The sequence below is a fragment of the Corapipo altera genome, unplaced genomic scaffold (genome assembly GCF_003945725.1).
Source record: "Corapipo altera isolate COAL_440 unplaced genomic scaffold, ASM394572v1 343, whole genome shotgun sequence".
In the NCBI taxonomy this organism is placed as follows: domain Eukaryota; kingdom Metazoa; phylum Chordata; class Aves; order Passeriformes; family Pipridae; genus Corapipo; species Corapipo altera.
Window position 1 is genome coordinate 7345747 of NW_020884913.1, and position 13410 is coordinate 7359156.

The 13410-nt window shown below is 50.0% G+C and overlaps 1 protein-coding gene across 4 annotated transcripts in view; it reads right to left on the reverse strand.

Moving 5' to 3' along the window:
• SEPT9 (septin 9) overlaps nucleotides 1–13410 on the reverse strand; it is a 136151-nt gene that overhangs the window by 98185 nt on the left and 24556 nt on the right. The window contains exon 1 of one of the 4 annotated variants that reach the window (XM_027654513.1): nucleotides 4747–4786. The exons of 2 other annotated variants lie outside the window; for them this stretch is intronic. In XM_027654513.1, coding sequence (XP_027510314.1) covers nucleotides 4747–4771 — 25 coding nt within the window. In that variant the 5' untranslated portion in view covers nucleotides 4772–4786. Of the gene's footprint in view, nucleotides 1–303; nucleotides 1084–4746; nucleotides 4787–13410 lie in introns of those variants that run through there. One more of the 4 variants, XM_027654514.1, reaches the window with a different exon arrangement.

The following is a 13410-nucleotide window of genomic DNA, read 5'->3' on the forward strand; positions in this document are numbered from 1 at the left end:
TCAAATGAAATCCAGACCTAGAAAGCAGTTTCTTTTTCCCCCCTGCTTCCCCCTTCGCCCCCCTCGGCTTCTGCTGGAATCACCGTCTGTCTCGAGGGCTCAGGAGGATGGGGGGAAAAAAAAAAAAAGGAAAGAAATGCAGAAGGGAAGCATTGCAAAAAAAAAAAAAAAAAAGGAAATAAATAAAGGAATCGGCTGAAATCCACCCGGAGCAGGGCTGTTCCTCCTCTTAAAGTGCAGAAGCTGCTGGAAAGGTAGGAGGGCAGAGGCAGAATATAACATATGAAAAGATCAATAGCCTACCTGAAATCCGGTCCCTCTCCATTACTACGGGATATATTTAGCATCCGCGTGTCACGGCCGTCCCTTTTTTCGGTGGCGTCCCCTTCTTTCCCCCACTCTCCCTCCCTCCTTGCCTTGCCTCCTCCTCCTCCTCTTCCAAAAAAAGCTCTTTGTCTGGTCTAATTTCTTCAATCTGTTGCAATCATGAATGCATCCAAATTACCACATTTCCATGTGCTGATCATATGTTTGTGCTCCAAACTGAAGTAGCTTTGTCTCTTTGAAATGAAAAAGAAGAGTAAGAGAGAAAGAGAAAGGAGGAAGAAGAAAGAAAAAGGGGGTACATGACCCGAAAAATCCTGTAACTCCCTGGAATACTCCACCAGGCACAGGAAAACTGGAAATCCCGAGTCCTCTGTAAAACAGTCTTAAAGCTACAGCATGCGAATGTCCAGGGGAATGCTCCAGCCTCCACAGCTCCCTCTTAATATCCACCAGGAGATGCTTAAGGAACTTGGCTCCTCACAATAACAGAGCGAAAAAACTCATCCAGCTTCTCAAATCTCTCCCCGCTTCCCCAGTCTTATTTTCCTGCTATTTCCTCTATCCCCTCCTCCTTCCTTGGCTCCAGCATTCTAAAAGAGCGCAGATCCTGCACGTTCCCCCACCCTGCCAGGTCTGAAGTTTCGATTCATGCATAAACTATTCGGCTGATGAAGGCTGACTTCATTCCAAGCACAGCATCACGGGCTGCTGCTGCTGCTACCAGGCAGGACCCGAGCGCCGCACATGTTTACTCGCCCCGTGCAGCCCTCGCAGAGCTCCGCCGCCGGCCCTGGCACCGAGCCCCTGCTTCGCCTCCCTCCCCACGGCAAGGCGGCGATCGGGAGGATTTCTGCAGCCTGCCAAAAGCGATAGTGAAAGTCTCTGCCCCGGACAGAAGCTCTTGGTCTTCTCCTTGGTCCCGCAGTGGAGCGAAGGTGGGGTTTGAGAGCAGTTTTCTTTCCCCGCGATGCCCGGGCAAGGCACAGGGTGCAGAGGGAGCAGGGCAGCTCTGCAGAGCCCGGTGCTGGATCCTCGTCTGGGATGGAGGGATGTGTGGCTGCAGCAGTAAGCTGGCCTGCTTGGAAACTTCCCCTTGGCTGGTGGCCCGGGCAGGCAGCAGGGACGCTGTGTTAGCACCTCCAACGAGGCACTGCCCACACCACCCTGCACGGCCCTCCTGTGCCATCCAGCACCTATCCCTGCTGACAGTGTGGAGCCTGAGCCACCCAGCCAGATGTGAGGGCACAGCCTCCATCCCCAGAGCTGGCAAAGAAGCCATCCATCCCACATCCCCAAGGCAGGGATGGCAGATGCCAGGAGGGAAGGCACAGCTGCTCCACAGGCCAGGTGTGCTGGCAGAACCCTTGTAAGATCAGCATGGTACATGTGACACTTTTTGCCCCAAAACGCTCACAGTTCACACGGAAAAACCCAAGTGTGATAGATGTGACAGAGGCTGGCACTCCTCTCATAACCTGGGCAGAAGGACAGATTGTTTCCCAGTTGGATGAATAAACTTCCAAGGGAAGACTCCAGGCATTACAGGCAGTGCTGGGACTTTTGGACAGCCTGGACCCACATTATATTATATACATTATAATATACATTATATTGTTTTTCAATATTGTGGATTTCTCCTGTTCAGCAGCTGATGGAATATCACTGTCTCCAAAGCAGAGAGAGGAACACAGCCAGCACCCAGCCATGGGGTCAGGCCAGGCCCTCCAGCCAACAGCAACCACTGCACATCCCAACAGACAGCAGGGAGCTGGTGGGAGGCAGCCCCAGGACAGTCCAGTCCTTTGGGAAGTTTCTCCCTGATCCCCAGTGTGTTATTCCCTGGGCAAGACGGTTTAGATTCCTTCTCAGATTCCTGTTCATCCACTGTTTGCTATTAAAGCTCTTCATGTTCCTGCTGCCAGAGCCCAAGGCATTAGAGGGGACAATAAGCAATGTTTTCCCATTAACAGGCTAAACCCACGTTTCCTGCCTGAGATGTAAAAGGTGCAGAACACAAAGCAAGGACATAGGGGAGCTGCACAGCCCCATACAGCACAAAACCCACTGCACTGCCTCCACCAAGCAGCCTTATTGCCAAGTTCCTTGGGCTGGAGAGGAAAGGAAAAACTCAGGGGAAGCGTGGAGAAAGGAAGAAGGTGAATGGAAAGGAAGAAGGGATGGGGGCAGCACACATTTCAGCCTCCAGACCTTAACCCATCAATACCCAGATGATTAGGAAAGATAAAGACACCATTTCTTGCAGGGCAGATCACCAGGAGGCACTCAGGGAAGTGAATCCAAACTATGATTAATGCAATTGAACTTCAAATTCATAAAACCTCCAGGTAGATCCTGTCATTCAGACTTGAAGTACTCACGCAAATTTTCATGAATTCACCTTAAAGGTGCAGTCATGTGTCTCCATTTGAAGCAGAATTCACAAAGCTTCTGTTTGAAGCAGAATTCTCCCAGGCAAACACTGGGGTGCCTGTGTTTGAGAGAGGGGTACCTTGTGCTGGTGATGCCAGCACTGGGGTTTGCTTCCTCCAAAGGTACAGTTCCAGTGACACACATGTCACAGGGCTGAGGATCCCCCACCTTCTGTAGCTTTTGAGAAGCTCATCACATGCCTGTTTGGTGGTCTGTTCACTGTACAAATATATATAGAGAAAGATAACACATATTCTGTTTTCTAATACTACTGCTAAAGGGTTGGGGGGGAAGTCAAGCACACCCAGAATTTAGGAAAGGGACAGAGAAGTCTCTCCCCTGGTTAGGGTTGCCTTCTTGGAGTTCAAGGCCCTCCAGGGCTGACTTTTGGGAAAGCAATAAGGAGAAGGAAGAGGTAGAAGCAACTTTAAGGAAATCACTACTATCTGCTGCAAAAATAAACCCAATTTCCACTTGCAAACAAGAATCTGAAACAAAGCAGGAGCCTGGCTCCACTGCCACCCCGTGCTCACAGAGGCTGGCACAGGGATGCACATGCTTTCCCTCACAGGTTTGGACATTCTCACAGTGACAGCCAGCAGGAAGCACTGCTAGGTGCAGAGAAAGCAAGGAAGGAAATCACAAAAAAAAAAAAAAGTAAACCAAGCCCTGCTCCAGGCTCAGCTTGAATTTTCTTTCTCTCACACCTCTCCGAGGCTCACCCAGCAACGCCCAAGCCCTTTGCCAAGCCATAACCTGCTTGTTGGGCATGAACACGTAGCTAAGCAGGGCCCATGGATGTGGCACAGATCCCAGGACAGCAGTGGGCAGCCAGGAGGGGCTTTAGGACTGTTGACACTGTCCCCAGCCACAGCAGTGGCCACCGTGGTACAGAGGCAGATCTTATTTGCAATTCCTTGTCTGCCTCTCTACTTTTATGCTGAGCTTATGTTCCTGTGCCATTTGATCCAACAGAAGAGTTATTTTCTTTCCTGCCTAGTTCAGCCATGCAGTCCCACAGTCACAGCCAGCCACCTCCACTAGGGTTTAGCCACCCAGCCAGGTACCACTTTGTAACCCCAGAGCTGAGCTGGGAAGGGTGAGTGCTGCAAGCCCATGCAGGGATCAGAGGTTCAGACTCCACTGACAAAGGTGTCAGGAAGCAGCCAGAGCAGCCAAAGACCTCCAGGGCCTGGAGAGGCAGGAAAAATGGGGATTCAACTGGTTCTTTCAGAAGCTCAGCTATCTGCAGTGCTGGCAAACTGGGAGGAGAGCACAGAGGGGGGGACAGTGCAGCAGAGTGGAGCATTCCTAAATCAAATTATGTTCAGGGAAGCATTTTCACATGAGGAAATACAGGTCCCAACTCAAGCAGTGCAATCAAGTGTTACTCCATTATATTCCCTCTATGCCATTTACCCCCAGGCTGGACCCAGCCAGCAGATGACAGTCTCTGAGCCTCCATGGACTGTTTGCTACAAGAACCTTTCATTTACATTTATATGAGCCTTGGGGATGGGGAAGAAAGAGAACTCTGGCTAAAATTCTCCTTTTCATTTGAAAAGAAGTTAAAACAAAACCAAGGAGATCCTCCTCTTTCCAAGGGAGGTACTTACCCTCTGAATGCTGCTGCCCTGCTCTTTGCCAGGTGTTTCTTTGCCTCTCCACTCCGTATCCCTCTCCCAGCTGGGCAGACATGGAGCTGCCCTGCCCTGGGCTGCAGCTCTCAGCTGCTCCACATGTGCTGCCAAGCACTATTTTGCCACTCCCTGGCTACTTCTTATGAAAACCTGTATTTGTTCAACACCAGAACACAGATCACACAGATCCTCCCAAGTTATTACCTTTCCCAATCCAGAGACCATGCCCAGCACACAAAGCTCATCACCACCCAGAGCACATGTGGCAGTTGCAGCAGAGGATGTCTAAGACAGCAGCAGCACATCCCCCCTCCTGTCCCAATCCCACGCAGCCTGAGATGATACCTACAGAGTGTCCCTGTGTCCTGTCCCATCCTATGGAAGGATATATCTTTAAGGACAGTCCCTGTCAGAGCTCTCCCCTGTGCTGGCTCTCAACCTCTCTGCCTGAAAGCCTCAAACTGCCAGAAATCCCTTGCATATCCTCCCCAGGGTCTCTGCTCACACTTTAACACTCATGTGTTGAAGTATTAATAGCAGTTGGCAGGGCAGAGCAAGAGGCAAGGCAGGACTGGACCCTCACCCTCCCAGGAGAGCACAGGGAGTTTTGGATAAATATTAACTCCTCCTCAATTCCCTGGTTATGCTTTCCTTCCTGGACTACTCCTTACCATCAGTCATGCCCTCTCGACACTTTATCTTCCACAACTCACTCCCTGAGACTCCAAAACAGGGGGTTACTCCATACCTGAAGGACTGTGGTCATTCCCCACCAAGCAGTTGCTGGGGGGAGGCAGGGTTCCATTGGGCACTGCTATATTTGTTTCTCTGCTCTGGGCCCAGCCTGGAGCACTGTGTCCAGCTCTGGGGTCCCCAACATAAGGAGGTGTCCTTGCTGGAGTGAGCCCAGAGGAGACCATAAAGATGCTCTGAGGGCTGGAGCCCCTCTGCTCTGGTCAGGCTGAAAGCTGGGGTTGTTCCCCCTGGAGAAGAGAAGGCTCCCAGGAGACCTTAGAGACCCTTCTGGTACCCAAAGGGGCTCCCAGGAAATTGGTGAGGGACTTTGGAACAAGAACGTGGAGTGACAGGACAAGGGGGAATGGTTTCACACTGACAGAGGGCAGGGTTAGATTAGGTATCAGGCACAGGTTGCCCAGGGAAGTGTTCAAGGCCAGATTAGATGGGGTTCAAGCCCAGGCTGCATGTGACTCTGGGCAATTTGATCTAATTGAAAAGCTGCACAGTTTCTGGGCACTTTACACACAGGCAGCACAGGAGAGTGGGATGCATCACTCAGCTCCTTGGCATGGAGGGGAGACCTCATGCAACAACAAACCTGCTGAGATGGTTGTTTCACCTTCTCAACATACGGATTTTCAAAGTATTTCTGTCTATTGGGAAAGCCACAGGAAGGGTTGGATTTCACCATGTTATTGTACTGCAACACAGAGAGATGCTGCCTTGGTAGGATGAAGCAACAAGACACCACCATCATCTTACCTTGCCTTAAGTTCCCCTTGCTGGAGAAAGAATGATCCACTGAAGGAAAGAAAATGCCCCAGAACTGTGTAGCAGAACATATTTTCACTTAGCAGCAGAATCATCCAGGCCTGGACATTTCTCTGAACATCGTAACACCCTTTTGGCCAGAAATGAAACTACAAAAAAAAAATAAACCAAGGAGGGACTATTCCATTAAGTTGGTAAATCAGGAATATCCCTTGCTACTGGTGCCTTTTTTGGAGCTCACTCATTGGTTTCCCAGCCACCAAAATTTCGGTAGAGAGACTTGACACTTTGCAGATCCTCCCTGAACATCTACAGTGCCTTATCCACTAATCCTACTGCAGAGCTGCTTTCCAAACAAGCCATCCCTGCAACAGAGGGCAATCTCTCCTGCAGTCCTAGACACCAGATAAATATAGCAAGGAGTAAATCCGTTCTCTCTGCCTAAGGTACAATTAGGGGTTTGGTAAACACCGGCCACCACTGGAGGCACTGGCCTTGGAGGCTCAGAGGATGCCTGTGGTGGGCAGCCAGGGCTCAGGAATTGGTCTCTGCCCGTGTGGTGAGGGACACCAGGCTCTGAGGGGGAAGAGGGAAAGCTGAGCAGCCACGAGCTGGCCTGCCAACATGCCCAAGAGCAATTTGCAAACTGACGTTTCAGCAACAAAAAGATGAAGAAAATAAACACCAGGAAGAGACACATGTAACTGAGAGAAATGTGACCACACACAGCTTCTTAGGTAACCAACACTCATGAGTTAGCACATACACATCAGGCCAGGACTCACCAGCCCTTCTTCCTCCTTTCATTCATTTTCCCCCATTCCTGAGGAGAATGGTAGGTGCTGTACCCTGCACACTCACACTTCCATAGCTGTCCCATTCCTCCAGTGCCCTGGCTGGAAGTGTGTCCTTTCACTGCCACCAGCCCCAGGAGGGTTCCCTCCAACCTCCCCATCAGCTCCTGCACAGGCACCTTGAGTCATCCACATCCCACCACAGCTGTGCCCTCACAGGCTAGCACAGATGATAATGAATATATTTCTCTCCCAGTACAGTTTTACTCTAGAAGACTTGAGATTTTTTTCCTCCATCCGTCAGAATGGGATGAGACAAACAAATGAGACAAAAACCACAGTCCACTGCCATTCTGCTTCCCTGCTCTCTGCTGCAGGCTGATGTGAGGCTCTCTTTGAGAGGGCACTAGGAGCTTCCTGCAGAGATGTCTGGTCCCGAGGTGATAAATAACCTTGCCCAAGGACTACTGCTCCTGTCCTGGAGGAGCCACACTCTGCACTTCTACATCTCCTTTCCTCGGGAGATCCCCGTGGGTCTCCTCAGCACTCATCAACAAATCTGCATCACACTCCAGTGAGGAAAATTGTTATCTCAAAACACAGTCAGCAGCTGAAGCCCCGAAAGTCACTGAGCATTAAAGCCCTGGTCACTCCTGAACCACTGATTTGTATCTTACATTTTGGTTTCCTCACACCAGAGCCCACAGTGCCAAGTGTTGTAGGAAGAAAGCATCAAGAGATCTACCTCCTCACTCCGACTTTCAGTAGCCTTTTAGGATTAAAAATATTATACTTGAAACTGGAGATGAATCACAGGTGTTGTAAAGGAACAGGACAAGCAGAACACCCCCCCACCAGCACAGGCCCACGGCACCCATCACTATTCCTTAATTTCTCAGCTGTGCACACGGGCGCCTACGCTCCCTCAGTCACTGTGAGTAACACACAGCTCTGCTGGCAGCACGTGGGAGCCCCACAGGACTGTCCCAGGCAGCTCAGAGTCCACGTGTCAACGTTACACAAGCACTGCCCTGTGTGTGTCCGTGCAGGAAACCAGGCACCTGAACTGGGAGCAGCCTTTCCACTTTAACAACTTGTTGCCTGGAGCTGGAATCACCTACAGAGCTGTGCTGCTGCAGAAAGGACTCTCCAAGGTTTCTTGTGACCAAGTTTCACCCTCTGCTGCTTTGGCCTCCTGATAAGAAAGGCCATGTGTGATGAAGAGGACATGTGTCAAGTGAGGGTTTGTCACCAGGGAGCCCGAGGGGAGCAAGTGGTGCATGTGCATGGGGACACTTTGGCACAGAGACCAGAGCAGCTGGAGTGACCAGTTTGGTGCTTAAAACAAAGGGGAATAGAGGCTGCCCAAAGAAATTCGTATGACCTCATCTAAGGACACATCCAGAGCAATGAGGCTGCAACCACAACCTCCAGTTAACCCCTCAGCTGCTTCACCGCAGTGAAAGCACTTCTGTGCTAAAAACACAGAATCTTTGGACAGTTAAAGTTGGAAAAGAACTACAAGATCATTGAGTTCAACTGTTAACCCAGCACTGCTGTGTTCACCACTAAACCATGTCCTCAACTGCCACATCCACACAACTTTTGAGCACTTTCAGGGACGATGGTGATTCCACCACTTCCTTGGGCAGCCTGTTCCAGCGCCTGACCACACGTTCAGTGAAGAAATTTTTCCTAATATGTAATCTAAACCACCCCTGGTACAACTGGAGGCCATTTCATCACACATCAAAGAGATGTTGACATCACACTGCAAAGAGATGTTGTGAATCTCCCCAGCCTCCAGCTGGACCAGAAGTGCTGCACACACAGCCTGGATCCCGCTGGATGCCAGCGGGAAGCTCCAAACAGATGGAGGATAAGCTGCAGGTCTGGATCAAGGTTTACAGGAGGGGGTCCCAACCTCAGTCTCCTCAGATAACACGAAGACACGTGGAGGGCTGTGCTGTGAGTGGGGGGTGCCCGTGTCTGAGTTGCAGATGTGTGGCAGTTCTGACAGCTCTTCCCTGAGGAAAAACCCCTCACACACCTAATGGTTTTTATAGCACTCCGAATTAGCTTATGTAACAGTCATCATGCACGCTCCACTGGAGAGCCCCCGGCTTTTGACATTTCTTTTGTTTATTTCCACTATTCTGGTTAACCCACAACTTCACATAAATGAATTTTTAGAGTTAGTCTCTTACAGACTCCAGGCATAACAAGAGGAGCTGGTCCTCAGGGCAAAGTACTAAATCAAGTGAGGGAAACAGCAAGATCTATTGCCCTATCTACCGTGAATTTGGAGCATCCCAAATTAGTGAAGGCTGCTGATATCCTCCTGTCCTTATTAAAATGATAATGTCAATTTAAGCTGTGCCCACAGCTATGTGTGTTCAGCTCTTCCACCCCCCTGGCCACTCATCTTTCCATTGTTCCCAAGGGGAAAGATCCCCAGATTCACAGGCAATGCTCAAGGCACAGCTTTCAGCTGCTCTCTTTCCCCCAGCTATGAAATGGGAACATCAATAACTGTTAAAGGCAAAATTCAAGGATTGACCAGGGAAAACCAAAATAAGAAAAGAACTATCTGTGCCTATCTTGTTGATATTGTAATGTAAGACTATAATCTCTCCACTTTTATTAATCCCAGGTACCAGCTCTTGCAGAGACCTCCTGGGTGCCCTGGGCAGCATGGCAGTGCAGTGATATTGTGGTCAATGGGGTCCTAGAACTTGTGCCCTGAGCAGAAGGCCACAGGCTCACACCACAACTAGCACCTTTGAATCCCCTCGCTCCTCCTGCATCTCCAGCCCACACTGGTCCACCCACTGTGGCTTCTGGCCCATCTACCACCATCATAATGGGTGAACAAGGGGCTTGAGCTGGTGCAAACAACGTCTGGGGTGGGAGTGTCTCTGCTTTATACCCAGAAGAAGTATTTAGACAATACCAGACAAACTGTCCCAGTGAAGGTTTCATGACATCAGCCAGTGCCCCTTTCTAACATAACCCAGATAACTGGCCTTGAGCTTCGTGCCTCTCCAAAATTACGCCCTACCCTTCCAAAAAGCACTGAGACAAGTTGTGGTTGATCCTCAGCCAGCTGCTGATGATGCAGAAGTGGGGCTGCTGGTGCTCTTGCTTTTTGGATGGAAAAGCCAAGCCTGCTCTGGACCGCAGTTGGTCCTGGCAGCCTGCCCCTGCTCTGCTCCGGCCGGCTCCAGGCAGCCACACAGCCAGACAAAGGCTGAAACAGGAAAGCTGAGGCACCTGCTCCCCTCCCACCCCTTTGGGACCTCTCGTGAACAAAGCACCTGACCCACAAACAGCACTGGTGCAGGAGCAGCGCTGCTGAAACACAACTGGGAGGCATCGTCCTCCCTGTGATCACCTACACAGAAAAAAAATACGCTGTTTTAGCCAAATCAGTAAACTCTACCTTTTTAATGGACCCTCTCCTGTATAATCCCTGCCAGGGAAGTTCCTTCCTCTTAGCAAAAAGTGAATTGTAGGCTGGAAACAAATCAAAGTACAGAGCACAGCTGGCTACCCGAGAGGAACACGATGCCGATTTCTTCCACTCCAGCTGCTCTGGGCTGTTTTCTGGCTGACTGGGGAACACACCGCTGCTCTGGATGGCAAGTGTCAGCAAATACTTCTCTCCTTCAAATTCATCAAGTACAGCTGAAGGAAACCGAAGCGGGAGTAACTTCCCTGACACGCCATTCTTAACTTGTGTGGTTAACAGGCTGGAGGGATGGGATGCCATCCAGAGGGATGTGGACAGGCTGGAGAGGTGGGCCCATGTGAACCTCACAAAGTTCAGTGAGGCCAAGGGCAACATCCTGCACCTGGGTCAGGGCAATCCCAAGCACAAATACAGGCCAGGCAGGGAATGGATCAGGACTATCCCTGGGGAGAAGGACTTGGGGATGTTGGTGGACCAGAAGCTCAACATGAGCCAGGAATGTGCACTGCCAGGCAAGAAAGCCAACTCTGTCCTGGGCTACAGGATAATTGTGACCAGCAAGTCAAGGGAGGGGATTCTGTCTCTCTGTTCAACTCTCCTGAGACCCCGCTTGCAGTGCTGCCCCCAGCTCTGGGGCCCTCAACACAAGAAGAACGTGAAGCTGCTGGAGCAAGTCCAGAGGTGGTCATGGAAACATTCCAAGGGCTGGAGCCCCTCTGCTCTGGAGACAGGCTGGGAGAGCTGGGATTGTTCAGCCTGGAGAAGAGAAGGGTCCAGGGAGACCTGAGAGCCCCTTCCAGTGCCTAAAGGGGCTCCGAGAGTGCTGGAGAGGGACTTCTGAATCCCACCTCACTGGCTTACCGGGGACTATGCACCAGGCTTGTACAAAACAAAAACCACAGCTCCAAAGCCCTGCAATTGCTGCTCACTGAGCACTTTTGGATGCCAATGCCATATAACCACTTTCAAAGGGACAAGAAAGTTTGAGTCACAGAATGAGGTTTCCAAGAGAGGCCAACATTAATTCTCCAGGTTCCTGCCCCTCCTATGTGCCCCAAGGCAATACATGGATGTAGCTACCTAGATCCCAAGAGCTGGTGGCTATGGAAATGCACGTCATCCTTTTCTTTGTTTAGGGTGGCAAAGAGCCCAAAGCAACCAAGACCCCTCTGTAATGCTTCACTTGCAACCACTGCTCTGTCATCCCTACCCCAATTTATCTTTTACAGGAATAAAAGCTTCTGGGTGCAAGGCCAGATGTGCAGAGGGAAAAATCTGGACCTGAAACAAGGGGAAATTGAACTGCAGTTATATGGAGTCATAAATATTTACTGCAATGTAAACTGAAGGACTGAACTGCTCATTCGATTTTTAACTTGAAAAAAAAAATTAAAATTTACAAGGTCTCTCACCAGAAAAGTGGAAAAGTATATAATTAGAGACTAAAGAAAACAAGCTTGAACAAATGTGCTGTGCCTGTCAATTTAGATTCTCTACACCCCAGTCCCCTTTGGAGCTGCACCAATTCCCCCTTCTGTCCTCAGACGAATGTATGTGGAAACACACAGTGCCAGGGCTGAGACAGCAGCTTTGTTTCTGCATATGCAGAAGATAAACACACACTTCAGCTCAAAACTACCAGCTCTGCGCTGGTGGCCGACTTCTGAAGCGTCAGCTTTAAAATGCAGCTCAGTTCTTCTGCCCTGACCTCTTGCTGCCATGAAGCTTTAGCACTCACACAACACTGTGACTCCCCAATAATTATCACCCAGTGCATTTTTCCTGCCACTTGACACCAGTTTGGGGTGCTCTGACCACAGTTACATCCTCCCAGTGACACATCACAACACGAGGGTTGGAGGTGGTGACAGTGCATGGCTGTGGAGCTTCAGATGCAAAGCAGGAGAGTGCCACAGTGTGCCATGCCCCCTGTCACCCTCACCTGTGCCACAGCATAAATACGTGTCCCTGTGCCGGTCACTAGCATTGGATGGGGACAAGGCAGGCAGTGACACAGCTCCCAGGGCATTTAAGTGCACACTTAAGCAGACATCCATGACTAATTCCCATTCCACATCTGCTGATGCCTCAATCCAGCAAAGCACTCCAGGAAGGCATCCCGAGGGTGGCTTTCTGCTCCCACCCACGCCGAGGGAAAAGCTGAAAACTACTGTTTTGATAAGTACATCTGGGAGCTGGGACAGGATATGAGGGCTGAGAAGATGAATTGAAAAAGCAAATTGAGCCCAGAGGGAGAAACTGAGTGACAGAGAGACCAATGGGGTGGGAGCAGATAAACCCTGAACCTAGTGTGGGCAGAGCAGGGTTTCAAGGAGGCAAGCAGGGTTGTTAGGGGGATAGGCAACAACCAGCAGAGACAACTGTCAGCATCCTGGAGAAAATGATGAGACAAAGGGAGGTCACACAGGTTGCAACTAGATGGTCTTTAAGGTCCTTTCCAACCCAAGCCATTCTAGGATTCTACGATCTCAGAGAAGAAAACACATGGGAAGATTTCAATGGCAACAAAGCACCTGCTAATAAAGAATAATGTCTGTGATGCACAAGGCACCTCACTATGGGTTATATGTTTCCCACAGGGCTTTGAACTGAGGAGCAGCACAGGCTCATTGGAGGGCTAACACAGCCAGCAAAACGTGCTACCACAAACAAAAGCCCAGGAGTGGGCTGTCTCAGCTTCCCTCGGGGTATTTTAGAGGAGAACAGTGACATTTTCTACCTGCAGGGTCAGGCCAATGCAGACAACCACCAGGGACGTGCCTCTGTCCCTGGGCAGCCCCAAGTCCCACACAAACAAGCAGAGCACACGGCCTCGGGTACTCACAAGCACCAAGAATTCTGCTACTGTTTTCCCGAGGCTGGAAAACACCTTTTTCAAGAAAAACAAACCCTCCCACCTGCTTCCTTCTGAATCAGAAACAGTTTCCAGAACATTAAGCTGTAATTAGGACTGTAAATTTAGTCACAAGCACTTATAATCCATAAATCTCCACATCCAATAAAATATAATAGCTAAGGAGAGTCCGAAAGAGCTACTAATGACTAAAGCTGTCTTTCAACCTCAGGCCACTCCTGCTTGTTGCTGCCCTGTGTTAGACCCCTTGAATTGAAGTGGGGCTTGCTAATTATTGTCTCTGGAGCTGTTATGAAGTAAGGAATTAATAATTTATTTTACATTGTTCTCCCTTTTCATAGTTTGGTGTGGTTTTTTAAAAAG